General features: G+C 36.7%; 1 protein-coding gene across 1 annotated transcript in view; it reads right to left on the bottom strand.

Annotated features, from left to right (window-relative positions):
• arhgap21b (Rho GTPase activating protein 21b) overlaps positions 1–13422 on the bottom strand; it is a 79983-nt gene extending 66561 nt beyond the window's left edge. The window contains exons 1-2 of the mRNA XM_048163107.1: positions 13195–13422; positions 12211–12377 (exon numbers count right to left, since the gene is read on the bottom strand). Of these exons, the coding sequence (XP_048019064.1) occupies positions 12211–12285 (75 nt within the window). The 5' untranslated portion in view covers positions 12286–12377; positions 13195–13422. The remainder of the gene's footprint in view (positions 1–12210; positions 12378–13194) is intronic.
• Between the last annotated feature and the right edge of the window lie 8044 nt (positions 13423–21466).

Genomic DNA, 21466 nt, shown 5'->3' on the forward strand with positions numbered 1-21466 from the left:
GCATTATTGTCATGTCATGATAGTAGTACTGTGTTCAGCTGGCCACGCTGCACAATAGGTGCATCCATAGGACAAACATGACTACAAGCAGCACCTATGGGCCTGAAACAAGAGACTGGGTGACATCAGCAATGATAACCACTCAGAAAACTCCAAACAGATTTTCTGACATGCTTGCACCACTTTAAACTGTTTACTGTAGCAATATATAGTAAAAGTATACTTTTTACATTGTATACCTTTCCTATGTTGAATCATACATGGGTCAGTGATTATTCATCCTAAATGAATAACCTCTAACTGAACTAAGCATGTCTGGACTCTGGTATGCTGTTCTTTTAAGGCAGAGCAGTGTCTGAAATCAATTTGTCTTTTTCTATTGAATTGAGAATCTATTTTCCCTTCTGGCCCAGGAGTTAATCATATGACGATCAGTAACAGGGCTGAAAAACAGGAAAAGGGCCAAAAGCTAGGAATGCTACAACCAATACATTTCTGCCTCTTACTACCATGTGCATATTTCTGCTCCATACTATTATACTTTCATCCTTTAAGGTGTATCTAGGGGAGGACGATATGACCAAAATTTTATCACGATATGAGTAATGTTATTTCACGATAATATCACGTTATAGTAATTTTTTTCTTTAAACAATGTTGCCATCAAAGATACCACTAGAATTTCATAAATCTCATCACCAATTTCAATATCACAAAAAAAACAGATACCAGCCTAACATAAGTTAAAAAAAAAAAAAACACCTTTCAAGCTCACTGAAGTCAAGTAAACAGTCAGAGAAAAAAAATGAAAATATAAACAAAGAAACTAATTATAAGCAATAGGACCAAAAAAAAAAAAAAAAAAAACTACCATAGGACAAAGACACAAAATAATAAGACATACCTGAAAAACTTCAAGCACCAAGCCAATATAGAAATACTATATAAACTCTATAAAGTAATCAAATGTTCAAAAAAAAAAAAAAAAAAAAATGTATAGTCTTCACTGTATAAATTAAATATCCATTTATACTTATTAAAAGTTACAAAAGTGATTCAGTCAAGAGCAATGAGATTGTTTGATTAAAATTAAATGACACAGACAGCAGCAGACAACAGGCTGCTGTTTCTTTAAGACCGAATGCACTGATTTAATATAGCTTACCGTTTCAAATGCGCTCTCTCAAATCAACTCAGTTCAAGACTCAACAGCTGTGTGAGCAGTGGCTTCATGTGCACGCATCTCTCACAGGGCTCAGAAACAGTCTCTCAGACAGCACATGCATATACCGAAATGATTGGTCTTTCACTGTGTATTGTGACTGAACAATTTCAAGCCTAAAAACGCATTCAAATGATCAGCTTTTTTGACGGCGAATCACGTAACCACGATAGAGACAATAGTCCAAAATTTCTACTAGTTGATCGTGTACCTAATGATTATTGCAAAACATTATTTCAAACAAAACCTATTAGACAATGAACTTCGGTCAATGTCATAGACAATCTTGTAATTAGAGGCGCAACAGATTGCAGCTGATCTGTGATCCGTACAAACCAGGTCCCATTGTTCAGCACGCATGTGATTCGTGTTTTTTTTTGCTAAGCATCAAAGTTTATCATTTGCACACATTTTTTCTTGCCAATTTACACATTCAAGCAATTTTAAACCATTCCAGCGCAAGAGGCGAAAGAGAGCTCAATTTGTTACTCGCATGTAGGGGTGACCCTGAATAGTCGACGATTCGAATCTTCGATAGGAGGAGCCTGATTCGACTACCAATCTCACAGTCGAATCGTCGCAGAGGTGTTATGAGAAGAGATATCGGGGCGCTTAATATTTGATTTTACATAGACATACCGGTTCTTTCCCAATAGGTTAATATACAGCCTATTATGTTAATACTATAAATAAAAATGTGAAAAGAAAGAAGCTTTTAATAAATATTTTTTAATGTGCGTGAATAAATCCAACCTGTGACCGATTTAAGTTTCACTTCCATGATCCGTGACCGGCAGATGAGCATCTTTACAGCAGGGATTAAATCAACAATGTCTGGGATAAAGTGTACAATTGGATGCACTTTGAAATGGTAAAAGATGATCAAAAAAACGTATGATGCAAGTTGTGCCAACTGCTCATGTCCTATACAACTCAACAACAACAAACACTGCGGAGCGCTTCTGCCGGCCAACGAGCTGACTATAGCGCGCTATTTGAAAAGACTCAAACGGACACAGGCAGATCGCGTGAAAGACTGGATTTTTCTCTCAATCAGGTAGGGTAGCTACAAGTGATTTCAAACTATTTCAGCTGCTTGTAATTTGATTTTTGGATGCTGTGAATGTTTAGCTAAAAAGACTGCCACTCCAGTTTAGCATTTATTGCCTCTGCAGTTAAAAAGACAAGTTGACAATTCTAGCTATACTTTCGTTATTTTAATAATTTCTTTAATTTTAATTTATTTATTGATCACTCTGGGTTATCTAATTTAACTGGCTTGTGTTTTGAATATATGTTCCCTGCACTTCAGGCATTTTGTAGTTTGACTTGATCATATTTCATTTTTTTAAGTAGGCTATTTTCATTTATTAGAACGGTATATTGTGTTCTAATTCAATTTTGTAAATTAATGTTTGATTAAAATTTTTTAATTTTTTTAATTAAATTATTTATTTATTTATTTAATTTTTTTTGGTGCATCAATGTTGCGCTGTAGATTAGTTAAAGCTCGCACAGGCAATTTAGCCGATGTAATTTGATTTGCCGACATATGAAATGTATATCTATCTGCAGTGTGGCCTTTCTGCAGTTATTAATATATATATTTTAAAGTTTATTGATACAAAATGTTTTTATTTATTTTCTTCTATATCTTTGAGAGTGTTCTGTTCATCGTGGCTGTGAATGTTTATCCACATTGCCTTTCATTTGTTTAAAAAAGATGAAATCATTGTCAGTTTCGTCTATCACTTGACAGGCAGTTTGGTCGGTTTATAGAAAGAGGTTTCTCTGTGCTGTGTGTGAAAGAAAATAAAAGTTGTCTTAAGACTATAGCCAGGCCTTACTTCATTTTCCGTGTCCCGCTCCATCTCGTGCACAGTTCAGTGCGTACGAACCTTTCAAAGTCCGTGCGCACTCTCTAGTGGACTGCTGTTTTTCTAGTGAACCCCCCCCACCTTTTATGATTCGACTATCAGTCGAATATAGGCAATCAGATTCGAATCGGATTCGACTATGTAAATCCGTAGTCGAGGACACCCCTACTCGCATGTTATCTGTAGGCACGGCCGCTCACACCCAAAGTAAATCTGCGCATTAGGTCTTAAAATGACAGCATCCTATAAATACGTGCCACTGTATGTCATTAATGTAAATCAAACAACAAAACAGCTTTAAAGAGCAACTGTCACTTTAAGAGCTGCATGGTAGAGACCTGCATAGTAGAGACCTGCGTGGGACAGATTTTTCAGCCCCACGCCCACTCCCGCAGGATTCTGTCCCGCTCTGGCCCGTAAAATTCTGCATAAAAGTAGCCTATATAAATTGTCAAGTACATCTATGAAATGCACATGAAATAAAGTTATGTGTCACCACAACAACCCAGCATAAATGCTCCCGATAAAATATTTGTTATTAAAGCATCAACATTAACAAACCACAGTTAGTTTTAACAGAAAAGCAAGCTGCTGCGTGCATGGTTTGGTATGGCAGAATGCACGAGAGTGCTCCATTTATAATGACTAAAAAGCTGATATCTCAGTTCACTGCCATCTCACAAAGCTCTGTTATAACAATGAATATATAAACAATGAATCTTTCATAATGTCTACACTTCATGTGTTATAATAATAGGATTTGTGAGCGTGCAAATTTCAGCACTGCATAAAAACTCAGAATCCTCTCACCACTCAAAACGCCTAACAAACACCTGATTGGCCATTGCGTCTCAGAAATCAACAGATATGTCTGTGATTGGCTATATTGCTGAACACTGCAAACACGTTATAAATAGAATCTCGCTTTGCGACTGTAAATGGTTTTAATTTTATATTTGTTGTTCTTGTTGCCTTTGTGCAATATATGAATAACAATTTATTAGTTTTTAGATATTTTATCTGCACAATAGTAGTTAAACTGATAATCACGATTATTTTGCTCAAAATTATAATCACGGTTATTAATCGCGATTATTCTATCAAAAAGGGTAATGTAGTTATGGCGGTTTTGCACGTTCTTTACCAACCTACACTTCACCCAAAAGGACTGTAGGTGGCACACCGACTTCATTTAACCTAATATGATAACTTCGTTAGATGGTAAATGAATACAAAACACATGGTTTTGATGAGTGCTTTGTAATCTGTATTCACATTAGATTTCTAAAGCAACACAATTCGTTTGCAAATGAGACAAACCACAGATCCAGATTGCCCTGCAAATTCGTAAAGCAAAGAACAATGCTCTGATGTATAAAAATCTATCCTTGGCTAGGGACATTCTAAAATGCTTAACGTGGCTTAATTTACTAAGACAGTGATATTAACAGACCAAACTCAGTAAACATCATACTAATAAACCATACTATGCACAGAAAAGCAGTTGAGCCCAGAATTTGAACGCAACGTGTTTAATTTCATGTTAAGCATTTTCCTCCCATAGAAAATGCTTAGCATGGCTTAATGTACTAAGACAGTGATATTAAAAGACCAAACTCTGTAAACATCATACTAATAAACCATACTATGTACAGCAAAGCAGATGAGCCCAGAATAGGAACGCAATGCATTTAATTATACGTATTTTCCTCCCATAGAAAACCGTTATAAAGAAAAAGATTAACGTCACTTAATGTAGTCTGCTAAGTGATATTAAAAGATCAAATTCTGCAAACCAATTTTTCTGTAGTGCTTACTAAGTTTGGTCTTTTAATGTCACCGTCTTAGTAAATTAAGCCACTTTAAGCTTTTTCACATTAAGCTTTTTCATGTTAAGCATTTTAGAAGGTCCCAGTGGCTATCATTTTAACTGATTATCATATGAAAACTGGTAAAACCTTAGGAACATAATTGTCACACACGATTGAATTGTCACATAGGTTGCAAAAGTGCATTTATACTGCAAACAGTAAGGTAGAGATCCATGTCGCATTTGTTGAAATTCATCGCTGAAGGTTTGATCATGGCAGATTTAGTCACACAAATAGTACAAGTGGCTTGTGAAGAAACAATGACTAGCTATATGACACTTTCACTGAATTTCGCTGTGGAGATCGCTAAACTCCAGCGCACGTTTGTTTTCAGATCATCAGCACTTCTTCCGCATTTAGAGGGAGCGTGTGCACAGAGTTGCCAGATTGCACAGATTAAGTAAAACACCGGGAAGACAGTATATGTTTTAAAGGTAAAAGCACTATTTGGGGGATTTTGAGCTCTTTGCATATGGCAACCACAAGCATGACTGCTAGTGGAGGCTTGTTACCAATGAAAGATAACAAATCCCAAAGAAAAAACATTTTCAGGATAAATAACGAGCGGGCCAATATTGTGACGATTATTTGTAATCAATCGAGATGCAGATTTCGTTATAGCGATTAAAATACAATTAATCATGCAGCACTATTTAGATAATTCTTATTTGCGGAGTCCCGCGAATCATTTTATTCTCCCGCAACCTGCACACGAGCATCTTACTGCCCGCACCCCCACGTACTCATCAAATGTTGTCCCGCGCCGCACTCTGTTGCGTTGGGTCCTGCAGGAGTGCAGGTTTCTACTGCACGGATCCAATATACGGTTAGACACGGGTTTTCTTTCTCAACTGTTTTCATTCACTTAAGACATAATGACAATGTTTACGAGGATACTCACCAAAATGGCATTTTGTGTGTAGGCTATTTGACTGTTTAGTCAGGTATCTGAAGCCCACAGTATACACTTTGCTTATGTGCATTCCGCCCCGCCTCGGACAGTGCGTACAGAAAGCCACCTAGGGAACAGTATCTTAATGCACTTTAAATATCACTGTTTAATATCAAGCACGTCACACGGTTAAGCAACAGTAGACTGCATTTTACAACACTCACTTATTCATCTGATTTGGATGTTAACTTTGGCTTAGGAAGGAATGAAAGCGCACTGCTGCGAAGCAGAGAAAGGTGTGCTGGACAGAATGCAGCAGCGGCACAATAATTGCTTTATGTCGATTATCTTGTTTTAAGACAAAATAAGACAAAATAACAATATTTGTGATATATATCATCGTGAAATAAAAATCTCATATCATGAAATTAGTTTTTTTGTCACATCGCCCATCCCTACATAGAAATAAGATCTGTAAAGAGTTATTTATTCACCAGTGAAGTAGCAGGAGGAAGCATTAGTCAACCAATTAGTCAGTGTCTCTTTATTCAGTGAGGAAACTGTGGTCAACCAGAAAAAAAAAAAAAAAAAAAGAAAAAAAAAAAAAAAATCAAGAAATGCCTTGAGCACTAAAACATCATTTACAAAAAATAGTTAGAGACCAACTCTACCCAACCTAATCTACCCAAAATGCATTTTACAAAAAAATTGTGTCAACAATATAACAACGGGGTGATGCCTTTTAAAATAACAGATATTTTATGAACCACTAAGCTGAAGCATCTTTTCTATGCCACATGAACAGGATCCAAAAGGACAGTACAAGTCTACTGCCTTACAATAGATCTGTATGAGAAACAGACCGAGATTCACTGCAAACCACTTAAATCGCAATACACAATCCTGTGTCTGGCAACTCTTTTTTTCTGTTCTTTGCTTGTTAATGTCATTGTACAGCAAGAATGTTGTGACAGTTGGCCGGTATTGTATTTGTCCCGCCCCTCCTCCAATCTGATTGGACGGCTGGCTAAAAAGTGACAGTGATGAGCGTAGCGTTTTACTCAAAGTTGTACATTCTTCAACTCGAGGCGACCAGTAAAAAACGGCGAGCTCTCAGCGCTTGAGCGTAAAAAAGACACTCAGCACCTCGTTATGCTCCTGGCATTTAAAAAAATGCGGCGTTCCCATTGAAAACAACTGAAAAAGTATGCTAGCAGCTGGAAAAAATGCACTGGTGGACACACGGCCTAAAGGTTACAACCGAGGTATTATATTCAGCTGATGTTTATTTTCAGATATAATCATAATTACACTCAAATAAAAACTGAAATGTTTGTATAAAACTTAGTATCACATAAGGTAGTTTTTAAAAGCACTTGTTGTCTTCATGGCAAATTTACACAAACATATAATTAACAGTAAATAAAGTGATTACATGAGACGTGATACATTCCGGTAAGTTGTACTATATCTTTCATCATACCTTTGATGTTCATGCATGTTTTGAGAGATAACCTGTACTGAAGAGGAAGAAAAGACTTGCACTTGCCTGAACTGAGGCGTTACAGCGATCTGACATGTCACATTTAAGAGCGTCAAAACGGCATTTCTTGTTTGAATTTCATGATAAAATGGACATAATTTGAAACCTGAAAATTTGAACCTGAAAACACAAAAGTTTTTTGCAATTATTGGATGGGAGGAGCTACAAATAATATTTGATGTAGGAAAAAAATATATATATATTGCAGACCTGGCAACCCTGGGGTCAAAAAGCCTGCTTTAACGTCACTATTTTTAAACTGTTAATGCATTAAAATTCAACACAAAACTGATTTTCTACACACACAGTATGTATGCGCAGTTTTTAAACAATTGGCCGATGGCCAATAGTGATAATAATAGCTTTTATCAGCCGATACCGATTGTTGGCCGATACATTGGTGCATCTCTAATTGCAAAGCTTTGCATAATGACCTTTAAAACTTTGAAAATGGTAACATACTGCTGCAGACCAAGTACGATGAGCTAATATTATTTACACCATGGACTCTTAACATTAGTCACTTGAGTATAAAACTTAACAGAGAAAAAAAGTTACTAATCAAAAACCAGTGAAAATGTGGAACTCTACATTTTTCTCTTCCAACAAAATGAGTTCAGCTGAGCCACAGAACAAGAACCAAGCAAAAAAACTGACTTAAACCTGCCTATTCACACATTAAATGCTTGGGTCATCTAATCAACATGCAGGCAACAGGTTTCCTTTCCTCATCACTCAGTTGGAAACAATGAAGACAAACCTACCACTGGCAGAAAAGACACATCCGTCCCCTGACTCCATTTCAGCAGAGAAACAGAGACCGTGCCGAATATTAGATTAAAGGGGAGAGCTAATGTGAGCACAAATCGGCTGATTCTATAAATAGATGACCTTCAACCTGCCATGAATGTGGACAGGGGTTTATACAAAGGTCTTCATTCAGAAAGCCAGTGGAAAGATTCGGCAGACTGAGCACAAAAATGTTGATTCATGGGAAAGAACTAATATTACAGCAGGACAGCGATACCCAACACAAACCACCAACACTCACTTAACTTTTTTCCCCATTTAGCCCACTTCACTTTTTAATAAAGGGAAATCCCTGCTTCTGCAAAGTGTTTTAGCAAAACAAATTGAAAAGAAAAGTGAAACCAAATCATCAACCAGGTTGGAAAAAAAATCCAGACCACATCAGATGGCTCGAACTGAGAGCAAGAGAAAAGATAGTCAGTGTTACTACTAACTAACATACAGAAAAAACTAAACAAACCTTCCTATTTAAGGCCAAGTCAGCACAACCCACACTGAAATGACAAAGCCATAAGTTAATACTCAACTACACCGGAAAAGCAGTATAGCACATACTATTTTTAAAGTGTCAGCAGCGTTCAGATGGTCCCCACATTGACCATGTGTTTAAAGTAAGGGGTTTTGCACCAGCTGTTTGCATTGTAGCTGCACTGCGATCTGACTGTGTGGTTCAGACTGTTTAGAAAAGCTTCCCCCACAGCTCACTCGCAGATAAACGGATGCTCCTCGCTAGAGAAAGCCTGCCAGGGAATTTCCTTCAAGAGCATCCAAAGAATTTCATTTCTTCTGCACACACTTATGATTACAGATTACAGTCCTTCATGTTTCTCTTGAACTACAAAGAAATTATAGACAACAAATAAATTCCAGACTGTGAAAAGGTGTGGAAAAATCCAGACTCATTTTATGCCAAAATGCTCACACATAAAATCATCATGTTTGCAGGACAACAACAGAGACCCTGTGCACACCTTGTATAAAGATGCGTTTTGGTCGATTGGCTCACAAGTGGACTACGCTAAATGCATGTGTAAACGAGGTCTAAAAAGTTTTGAGCTTTTTCACTTCACTTCTAGAGGCAGTAAAAAAAACCCGCATTTGACTGGATTGCTTTCATAGTTTAGACGCTCGTGGTTGAATGTGTTCAAACAGCCACAAAAGACCGCCTACTCTACACCTACTGACTTAATGTGTAAACATTAGTTGGGATTAGGGCTGGGCAATATATCGCATGTGATTGTCACGCGCATTTCGTCAGTAAAGCCGGTTCCCTGATTACCGCGAAATCGCCATCACCTGCTTTCAAATGGAGCGGCATTTAATAGACAGAGCCGTAGTTCACTGACAAACTACGCAATATCACGTTCATTATCGAAGGCGATTCATCAGGGAACCGGCTTTACTGACGAAATGCGCGTGACAATCGCATGCGATATATCGCCCAGCCCTAGCTGGGATAATACATCACTTCTCGATACAAAGAATCAAGCGATTCTGATATTTTCCGATGTATCGCGATCCTCTTTCAAATCAATTCTGAGCCTAGTTTTTAACAGCAGATGGCACTATGTGCTTTAGAAACACCCGTACTCTGCTTGCTTCCAGTTCCTTTACACACACCACTTAAACCTAAAATAATCATTCATAAAGTTCAATAATGTTGAAGCGAATTACAAGGGTGTTCATTCATAGCATGCTTTGTTTACATTAATCTCGCATCATAAAAGCATTCTGAGCTGAAGTACAAGTATATTTAACAACTTACATGACTCAGCCGAAAGCACGAGCGCTGTCCAGCATTCTTCTTCATGAGCATTTGAGTGTGCGGTTAAAAACTAGCATAGAGCGCCATCTGCTGTTAAAACTAAGCTCAGAATCGACTTGAGACAGAAAATATCAGGATCGATCCAGATTCATTGAATCGAGAATCGATGTATTGTCCCAGCCCTAGTAAACATCATGGGAAATGTGCTAGCCAGATGGAATTTAAACTTTGTTGGCTGGAGACCCAAGTTTGGTTGAAAGATGAAAACCTCACCATTCCTAATTCCTAACATGCATTCACAGCGTTTGTCTTGTGCTGTCCGAGCAGAAACAAAAGCTTCTGCTCTCCGTATGTTTTTCCGTCATCTCTGGGCATGCAATGTGTAAATTGCGTGAGCTTATTTTGTCCATTAAATCCAAAAGATCTGAAAAACCCAAACATTTATCCACCCATAGACCCTCCCCTCAAAGAAATCAGGACAGAAGTGGTTGAAAGTGGACAGAAGAGACCTATAAAAATACCAGATGTAAACGGGTATGTTTCTCCCTTGTCTAATTGTGATCTGATTGACCAAAACACATCTTAATACCAGGTGTAATCAGGGCCAGAGTTCATCAACAGTCAAAGCGTTAACCAAAGCTAAAATCCATTCCAGACAAAACCCAGTCTGGACTTACAAAAGACTGCTTTTGATATGCAAACTCCCCACATTAGAAAACAGGTTTAGCACACATGGCTATAAACAAAACCTCTGCGATACAACCATCAAACAAAGCGCTACAATGCATGGATAATACCACATAACAGAACTACGGAAAAAGAGAATTTCTTCAATACGAGAATAGAGGTAAGGCATTAAATTTACAGCTGGCATTCAAGAAAAATGAGTAGATTCAGATAAAACAACAGCACAGCTTGTGCATTCAACACCAGTCAGTGGCACAACAACAACAGGCTGCACAACAGCACAACTTAATTCAATCTTCTGACCTGAACAACATGTTTTTGCTGAGATTTTCCAATGGAATTCTGTTCAGAATAGAGTCAGAATAGTGTTTCCCATTAATCATGTAGACGTAGAACCTGAATGGTCATAATGAAGCAGAAAAAAAAATATACACACTTCTCATAATAACATAAAAGACTTTTAACATTATGTTTTTCGGTGTTGCTTTGGCAAAGCATCTGTCAATCAAACTCAAATCGTAATCACGATATGGCTTAGTGCACTTGTCAAATAGCAAAAGGCTGCGATTTAATGAAGTATTGTCTGTTGTGCTATATGTTTTAAAGTGAAGCACTGCACTGTGTTCAGATGATTCCAGAATTTCTCTAGAATTGTAATGAGACATGTTTGGAAAACTGTTGTGTCAGAAACTTAAAGGTCTCCCTGCAAAATAAAAGCTTGAGGGTTTAACTCTTGCAAGTGAGGAAGTTAAAAAAATATTGTAAATTTACTACTGTAATGTAAAGTAAAATAAGAAATATACTTATGAAATATTCATTTTTAAATTTACAGTTATTTTACAGTGCCGTTGTATTACAATAGTAATATATTACTGTATTAGGGATAATAATAATAATGTGTTATTATTAATTAGATTAAAATTGTTTGCCTTCCTAAAAACATTTGCCTTTAAAATGTACAACATTTTTAATATTAAAAGAAAAAAAAAAGAAAAAGAATGTAGTCCATCCCCATATTCTCACAAAATTCTGTGGGAAAGTCAGCTGATTGTTTATCTGAAATCATCTCATTCATACAGCATTTATGATACACTTCTGAAGTTCTGATGAATGGTGTTTCACTGGAAGTGTTATTGACCTGCACTTACTATATCACTAAAGTGAAGTCACTCGCTACTGATAAAAGCACACTCACTGATGTTAAATTGCACAATTCAAAACAATGCCAAACTGTCTTCTGAATAAAATTTTTAAAAAATCTGTGGCAGCACACAAGTGGATTTTTTAACCACTTGTAGAGACTGGCTCATTTAAAATACTTTTTAATAAAAAAATAATGCAAAATAATACTTTATGATTGGTCAGAAATATTTAGGAATGGTAGATTACCTCAATCAACATACAATTGGTATTAGCCTACCTACAGACAGAGATCTGGGCTGGTAACCCAACAGGTCATGATGATGATCCATCACCATATTGTGGCCCTCCAAGGGGTCTGCCCCATTAACAAGCATCCAGTAAGATAAACCATGGGTCTCACCTCGCATTGCGGAGATGCGCCAGCATAATTCAGCTCATCCTCGTCGCCTGAATTCCTCCAATGTGTTGCCATCATTTCACAGCTGCAGCCAACATCTAGAGAAATCTCCTCAAATCAGTTTCAACATGGAACTGGATTTGGTTTTCCACATGTTTGGGTAAAAAACCCTGGGGGAGCAAATAAAACACACCTTATTAATACTTAGCATACCTTATTAAACTACAAAACCTTTAGAAACATATATGTTCATAATAATATTTTACTTGTGAATGTTTACATTTTTGACACTTTTGATTCTACTATAATGTTTCAAAGTGAAACGTCACTTTTGACAATTCAAAACAAGACTGCATTACATTTGTAATCAATTTCACGGTTCTCTGCACACATTCAGATAAATAAACAAGTTTGACGCGATTTCCGATTTGTTCTGGTTTCTTTTTGACAGGTGTTTTGAAGTAACCCCGTGTAACCGTAGTGGCCAATAGACTTCGGCCAACAACACAAACGCCCTAAAAATCGCTTATTCCAGCAAAACGAGTCTTTCCCTTGTGCCACATGGTTACATGTGTCTTCACCTTTCTTCATTAAAAGCTCAAACTATGAGAAATCAAACACACGAGCTGATTAAACAAGTTTAATCCTGTTAAAATAAAATGATAACCCAAGACAGAGAGTCTAATCTGATTGTAAGCGGGGAGGTTTGATCTGGTGTGGTCAGACTCAACTGTGTGAGCGGCTAACAGCGCTGGAAACTTTCTGCCGTGAATTGATGTCGTGTACTCAAACACAACAAACTGTATTTATATACACTTTAAAAGTGTCGAACTTCATTTTAATGAGTAAACGCGTGAAGCACGTCGCGTGCTAGGTGAAGTTTGAGTGTTTTGAATGATATATAAAACATTCTGCTCTGGTTAGCATAAGTAGCTAGCAAAACAAAGTAAAGGCTAACTGGTATTGTAATGGCTAGCCAGCACCTACCTGTTGGGAATAAAGCGCTGATGTAACGCTGTAAACGCCCATTGCGCACAAAAAGCTCATTAATTCGTTAGAAGTGTCTAAACAACAGGGTAGGTCCGTGTCCTATCCTCAACCCGAGTGTTTTAGATGGATAAAAACAGTACGAAAGTTTTCCTATTCCCCGGTCCAACTCGACGCACACGCGCGCGCGGCACTCGCTGGATCGAGGCTCGAGCGCACTTGGAATCCTTGGAAACGCCACCCTTTTGCGAGCTGGCGGAACCTACATCCAATCAGATTCTTCCTAACACTTCACATTTAAATTTCAGCCAATGATTAGCGTTGTTACAAATACTATCTTCTCCAAACAAGCTGTTATCACACTGTCAAGTCATTATTTTTAAAAATTAACAATTTTATATTTATTTCTCACACATATTCATATTTATTTTATTTTTTTCTCATCACAGCTAGCTTTTTTATGAAATGTATGTTTTTATGTTTTATATTATTGAAGTTTTAATCTAGTGTCATACAAAAAGGTAGTCAGACCTTTCAGAAATGTAACTGTTATTATCCAATATTGCAAGTTTACTGTTTGGGGCCAGTTGGACCCAAACACATTGCAGACAAATACAATAAAATAAATCCATACTGAAAAAAAATGTAAAAAAATGGCAGAACTGAACCACTAAATTGTGTACACAAATGAAATCTTTGCAAGTGGAAATTCACAGCAATTTATTCCTGTTTTATACTTGTGGTCTCTGAAACACTTACTACATACTAATGCATTGTTATAATCAGTTATAATCAGTTCTCATAGGATTAGTAAAAGTCATGAAGTACCAACAAAATACTTCAAATGTTAAGTTATGAACACAGTTATGATCAGACCTAAAAAGAACATGAGGGCTTAAACACACTCTATACCCGTGAGGATGAGTGTTCTCCTCCCATCTTTGATTGTTTAGTTAGTGTCATATGCTACTAGAACAAATGGAGCAATGGTGTGGGATGGAACGTCTTGTTAGGACGTTTTGTCTCTAAACACAAAAAAAAAAAAAAAAAAAAAAGGACAGTGCTGTTGTTTATGCCACTCTGTGACACAGTTTGACCAGGCAATACAAGAAACTGTCTGTGTTATCCTACTCTTCCCACAAAACATTTATCATACCAACCTAAATAATTGAACTCTGCTAAATATTGTTATTTATTTGAATATATATGTTTTTATAGATGGACTGGAGTTCTGTAATAAAGACATATTTTATAATATGTATAGATACTCCAGTCAGTGGTATAATTTCTATTCTTGACCAACAGAAAATACTTTTCAATTATACTTCTGTCAACATTATATGGACAACTGTAATCTTGGACATTTATATACTTTTGTCTGAGGACAAAACCCCAAAATTATTTGCTCTCTCTCTCTCTCTCTCTTGCAAATACAACTGTTTGTCTGGATTACTGGAGTCACATGTTGGCCCAGTTCAAAGCGGGGTCGGACAGTTTTGGCATGCGATTGGCAGTGGCTGTGGAATGTCTGCGCACACACTGTGCCTCACAAAGCGGACGCATGAGGAGCGAATGCTATGCTCACAATCTCAGAGTTAATCCATCATCTCTTTGCTATTCCAATACACTTAAGTAAGTATCAATATATATATATATATATATATATATATATATATATATATATATATATATATATATATATATATATACACAGATAGTTGCACCATTTTTGTCCTCAGGAAATGACAAACATTTGGTCTTACTCTCATTTGTATGCAGTGTTGGGGGTAACACATTACAAGTAACTTGAGTTATGTAATCAGATTACTTTTTCAAGTAACTAGTAAAGAACCACATTACTTTTTCAATTTACAACAAAATATCTAAGTTACTTTTTCAAATAGGTAACGCAAGTTACTTTTTCATATTTATTGACTGACAGCTCTCCTGTCTCCATGTTGAGAGAAATAAAGAGCAGAGGTGTTGTGTGCGCTGTGTGAACATGATTACCGTAGTTCTAGACTAAATATGAACGTATTTATTCATCTCACTTGCACGAAAACATTGAGTATTCCTCAAAATGAATAAAAACAGTGAAATGCAATCTCAGAATTTTTATGCAAACCTGTAACAATTAACTATATTAAATTACACAAATATACTTTATGTATTTAATCTCACTTTATTAACCAATGTCTTTGCTGCTGACCTTCAATGATCTAATTAAACCATAATAATAAGCAAAACTAACTTTAGATTAGATTTAGAAATAAGGGTGTTGAACTTTCTTCTCCTGTACCCTATTCTTTTTTAATCCAGAATGGCAGCACAGCTGAAAGGTTTGTTTGAGCTGCGCCCTCTACTGTACACGTGTAAATATGCTTTTCCTTCAGCCTGAGGCTTATTCATTTCACTTTTGGTGTGAAAAGGCCTTTACATTTGCAAAATATAGAACTTTTTTGTTGTTATTAATAAACAAACAATCAAGCCCAGCCCAGGTGAGAAAAAGTAACGCAAAAGTAATGTAACACTTTTCTATTCATAAAAAGTAACTAAGTAATGCAATTAGTTACTTTTTTAGGGAGTAACACAATATTGTAATGCACTACTTTTAAAAGTAACTTTCCCCAACACTGTTTGTATGTCACTTTGGATAAACATGTCTTGAGATCTATTCAGTTGTGTCTATTCTATTGCATGTACGAGGTGAAGATTTTTTTATGAATTTGTATAATGTGAATAACGTACGATTATGAGAAAGCATGAAGTACCACCCACAACCCCTACTCCTGATCACTGGGTCATAAGCAGATCATACGAAAATGTATAAATGAGATTGTTGCACATTAATTAGCCACCAATTCACCAAAAAGGTAAAATATGAATGAGGTAGGAAGGTTGGTTGGTTGGTTGGTTGGTTTGTTGGTCGGATGGACAGATGGACGGACGGACGGATAGATAGACAGACAGACAGATAGATATATAGATAGATAGATATGCTTCTCTAAGACTTAAAAATTTAATTTGAAGAAAAAAAAAATATTGGTTCAGTTAGTTGGAAATAAGTCATTGTACATATTCAGAAACTCAAAGAGAGAGAAAGAGAGAGCAGGCGATAACTTGAAAAGAGAGCCCTTTGAAAAGTGTTCAGTTTCTAGAGGCTCGCACAAATGTTCCTTTCATTCATGGCCAGCCGAAGGGGCCACCTGTTTCAGGGATTGGGTGGCCTTTGTTCCGAGGTCGTCCTGACCAGGGACTTTCACAATACTTCCCAGCCCAGGGAATTCCTCTCTGCAGTCTGATCCGAAATGGAGCTCAAACCACGGCAGACACTCTCTCGGGAAGCAGCCATCCCAGGAAGAATGTCAGTCAGCTGCATGTCCTTCGTGTGACCAACTTGGAAATATGCCTGCCAGTTATAACTTGAAAACAGGAACAGTGTCCATCTTTGTTTAGCCTGAGCCTGAGTTTTAACAGTGCAGAAAAGCAAGCTTATGTGTGTTTTTAGACATATGCGACTCCCACAGAGATAAGATTACCAGTCGTACTCAGATTAGCTCGCCCTTTATTATAAAGTGGAAACTCAGCTTTTTATACTGCAGTATCTTCAACTTCACTTACACGCTCCTCAGAGAGGGCCTGTGCTGAAATAGTGAACAAACCCATCTAAAACTGTGGTTAAACAGCCAAAGAGAAAGAGGGACGCTTTGTTTTCACAGCACACTGAAACTCCCTCTTGCTGTTTAAATGCTGGAGTCATATGTCAGGTGTATGAATAAGGCACGACGGCTCCGCCTATCTTCTATTGTGAATGTCCACTCACTCTATCAATGCCCCACATTTATTTATCTTTCAAATCATGGGAACAAAACTAAAAGTTCTGGACAATCGGGACGCCAGCTACATCTTGCTTTGTTTTCCCTCCTTGGTTTTGTGGAAGCCTTAGATGAGGCTATAAGATTACATTAAAAACTAGATTTTTGCAGAGTGGTGGTTGCTTGCCATGTGGCATTGCCATTGGCCATGTGGTTTCTAAGTTGTTCTGAATGGTGTGTTGCTATGCAGCTGCTTCGCCTAGAGCACCATGTGAGTTGTAAGGGCCTTGCTTACTGCTCGGGTCAAGAGCCCAACGTATGATAAATTCGTACATTGATATAATTGGGGCACTTTTTCACAATGTAAGGCATTTTTTTTGCCCATAAGTCTGACTGCTTAGAAAAGTATATCTCAAATCTCCTCAACAAGCTGCACGATTTGATGTATCACTCATGTTCGTAGGACAAGGTGCAAGGCAATTTATAGGGAAGCCACTTTTTTGAGGGGGTACTACACTACTGTTCAAAAGTTTGGGGTCAGCAATATTTTTTTAGTTTTTATATTGTTGCTGTGAAGTGCATTATTTGAGCTAAAAGTAGAGGGACTACTTTTAGAAGAAATGCTGGTTATATGTTACTAAAAAGGCCAGTTTTTGGATTCTGAATTTATTTTTTTATTTTTTTGCAAACATTAAATGATCATAACAGGAATTACAAGTTTAATCATAATGCACAGACAAGATTTTAGAAGTATTTTAGACTGATGGAAAATGCATATTTACAATCAGTTTGTTGAGGTGTGGCCTGTTGTTTTGCCTGTGACTCTTTGCAGACATTCAAGGAGGCAACATAAATTATTTTTGTCATTTCCTGAAGTATCCAGTCTAGACAGAGAAGCCTCAAACCTCCAGCATTATCTTTAATTTAAGGCCAGATCTGACACATTACAGAAATGTAAGTCAGATATATACCACTGTAACAGGAAACTTACAGCCTTTGACATTACTTGAGCATATAATATGTCATGAATCACATCCTTGAATCCAAAAACTTTGCAGTAAATGGTGGTTGTATACTTTCATTTGGGTGGAGACTGGGCCAAAGAAGGCACGATACGGGCTTGAGGTATACAGGCCCTATGGGATTGTCCACAGGTTACATGTCCATTATATTCTCGTTTCTACACTTTAAAAAAAAAAAAAAATGTTTGACCAATCTGCCGGGCAGTTTTATTTAACTCAACTGAACATTATTAATAAGCAATTTAATACATGTTTAATTATTATTTATTACACTTGTTAATAAATGTTAATTTTCTTAAACATATTAATGTCAATTTTTCAACCTATTTTGGGTTCATTTTAAGCGAGCAATATAATGATTTTGAACAATAGTTGAGATAAATAAAACTTCCCAGCAGGTTGGGTCAAACATTAAACCCAATCGTTGGGTTAGTCTATCTTTAACCCAACTTGTGTTATTTTTAACCCAGCATTTTTTAGATATGGCCCAGATAATTGATAGTTCACCCAAAAGTAGTGAACTAACTTGAAAAACGATTCAGTGTTTTTGTGTCCATACAATGTAATCCTTCACGTGCTATTGGAAATTTGATAATCCCCACTTCTGAAGTCGAAATGGGAGGGCGTTCACGTGCAATTTTTACCTAGGAAACTCGTATTTACGATAATCCCAAGAGCACGTGAAGCATTAATACCCCACCCCCCCACAGTAAGTTGGGAAGTTTTCAAAGTTGGGTTTATACTCTTAGGAAAAATGGGGTTCTATATAGAACCCTATAGGATTCAATTTTAAAGAAACCTTTCTACGAGAAATATCTTAAATGATATCACTTTCATGTTTAACAGGTTATTTTTTTTCTAGTGATAAAGTATGTTTACAAACTGTTTAATTCATAAAACATTGAAATGAATAATTAAATCCATAAAAAGTTCCTATGATGGGTTCTAAATTTGAAAAACCCATCATAGGAACTTTCTAAAGTTCTAAATATGAAAAGGTTCTAAATATGAAGCTGAACTTTCTATATAGAATTTTTTATTTTCAGAGTGACTCTTTCGTCTATGGGATTTTTATTTTTATTTTTAATAAAAACTTGGATGTGATCAAACGGAAAGTAAAAGGGTTTAAGTATTTGTTCTAATACAGCATTATAAGAATGAGCAATAGTACCAGTAAACACAACTAATTTTGTTAGGGGCCAGTCAAGCCACTTATATTAATGGCTCTGGAGCCCTGAACAATGAACAAGCAACCCATCATGGTATGACTCATTACTGACTTTATTTCCTGCATTTGGAGGACTTTGTTTTTGACAAGCCAAAAGATGCCTTGACCTCAAAAAGTCTGTTGCCATCTGTTAAACACGCTGGGGGATTTCAAATGACATGAACAGCAGTCCTGTGGGAGTCATTAGGTCTAATGAGGGGTATTTAATGGCCAAGAAATATTAAGCCATTTAACAGAACCATGTACATCCGGGGGCAAACACTATCTACATATAACCAGGGCAGTAGCTGGGGTATCCAGGACCCCTAGAATCGTCACCACCTTTTGCCCTGCTACCGACGGCCCTGCTTATAACCCTTCCAAATTCCACGGTAAAATGGTCTCCACACACACTGCTAAACAAGCTAAATGGAACCCCAATTTGACTCATTTAGAAGTGTGTAGGGAGACAATTTCATGAACACCAGAATGAAGGTGCTCATGGCTTCTCCAATAACTTTTACACATTTGTGAATCTTTTTTTGGAAGTACATTGTGGATTAAATATTAAAGCTTTAAAGGCAAATTGTGGCCAAAATCCTAATTAGGTTCTTCATATTTATATATAGTTCCATGTTTCTGTAATTTTGGTCACCAATTTTATGTTCAACTGGCCTGTTTCACATACCGAAATAACAATTTGTGATGTTGGCTTGACAAAATCACAAAGCTGCTATTGTATAAACATTTTCTCAAAACAACTAACTCTTTTTTTACTGTAACAACCTTTTAAGCTACATTTACCAAACTCAGCACAGTCCTTCAGCCTGTTTTGAGGTTTAAATATGGCCTATGCCTATTTTTTTCTGATGAAAGAAATCCAAGAGACTTTTATTAAAATGTCTGACTGCAATTCGAGCTATGTCCAGTAAACTTGGCACAAACCCTCAGACTGCTTTGACTTTTGCACACCACTCTTTTCACAGAGGTTTTACTATAGTAAGGATATATAGGAAGGATATATAGTAAGGACTATAGGAAGTATGTGATTTCAGATCCTGCCACTGTATAGATAATAAAGTATTCTAATGAAATAATGTCTATATAAGCTTAAACTGCAAGGCCTTTTCAGGAAATGCTTTGTCAAGCCAACGTCAAAGTCTTCTAAAGACTGTAGCGAAAATTACGAGTATGTTACTATTGTCTTACCTGTTCCGCATGACTTTAGGGTGCTTTCACAGGACATTGTATCTGACAGAAATGCGCCATATAATTCACCTGCACTGAACACGAGCAGCAGTCAGACAAGCAAAAGAGGCTGGGCACAGGAAACAATGAACAACAGACGTTGTTACATAACACACACCCAGGCAAACTCTGTTCCACTTCACACAATTGTGTGTGTACAGGTGTGCGGCATGTTTGAGTTGTCTTAGTGAAATATGACTGTGCTGTCCATAACAATACCACAGCAAATGACCCATAACCTAACAAGCATGCTTTCATCTGTATTATCTGACACAGAATGCAAAAAAGTGACGTACATAAATACAAATGCATAATTTTAATCTTGTTAAATGAAGAGGTTATAAAATGTATTTTCACATACAAAATGTAAATTCTCATGAATGTAAACTTGAATATAAACAAACAAATCCCACAAAGGTTGGCCAACAATTTCTTAAACTGTAGTTCACATTATAGCTTATTGAAAGAAAATTGCTGATGAATATGTATTGTGAGAAGCATATTTAATTCACAGTATAAGTAAATGACTTCTCATTATTGAATGGAACACAATACTTATTTGCATTGTAATGACGGCCTATTATGAAGGAGTAAAAATGAGACACACAGAAGCACCTTTTAGTATTAAAGGGATAAATTGACCTAAAAATTACAATTCTGTCATTGTTTACACTGTGAAAAAGCTGATGTATGATCAAAATGAATAGACAACTCATTTTTTTAAAGGGTTAGTTCACCCAAAAATGAAAATTATGTCATTAATGACTCACCCTCATGTCGTTCCAAACCCGTAAGACCTCCGTTCATCTTCGAAACACAGTTTAAGATATTTTAGGTTTAGTTCGAGAGCTTTTTGTCCCTCCATTGAAAATGTATGTACGGTAGACTGTCCATGTCCAGAAAGGTAATAAAAACATCATCAAAGTAGTCCATGTGACATCAGTGGGTTAGTTAGAAGTTTTTAAAGCATCTAAAATACA

This window comes from Megalobrama amblycephala, linkage group LG17 (assembly GCF_018812025.1).
Source record: "Megalobrama amblycephala isolate DHTTF-2021 linkage group LG17, ASM1881202v1, whole genome shotgun sequence".
NCBI lineage: Eukaryota > Metazoa > Chordata > Actinopteri > Cypriniformes > Xenocyprididae > Megalobrama > Megalobrama amblycephala.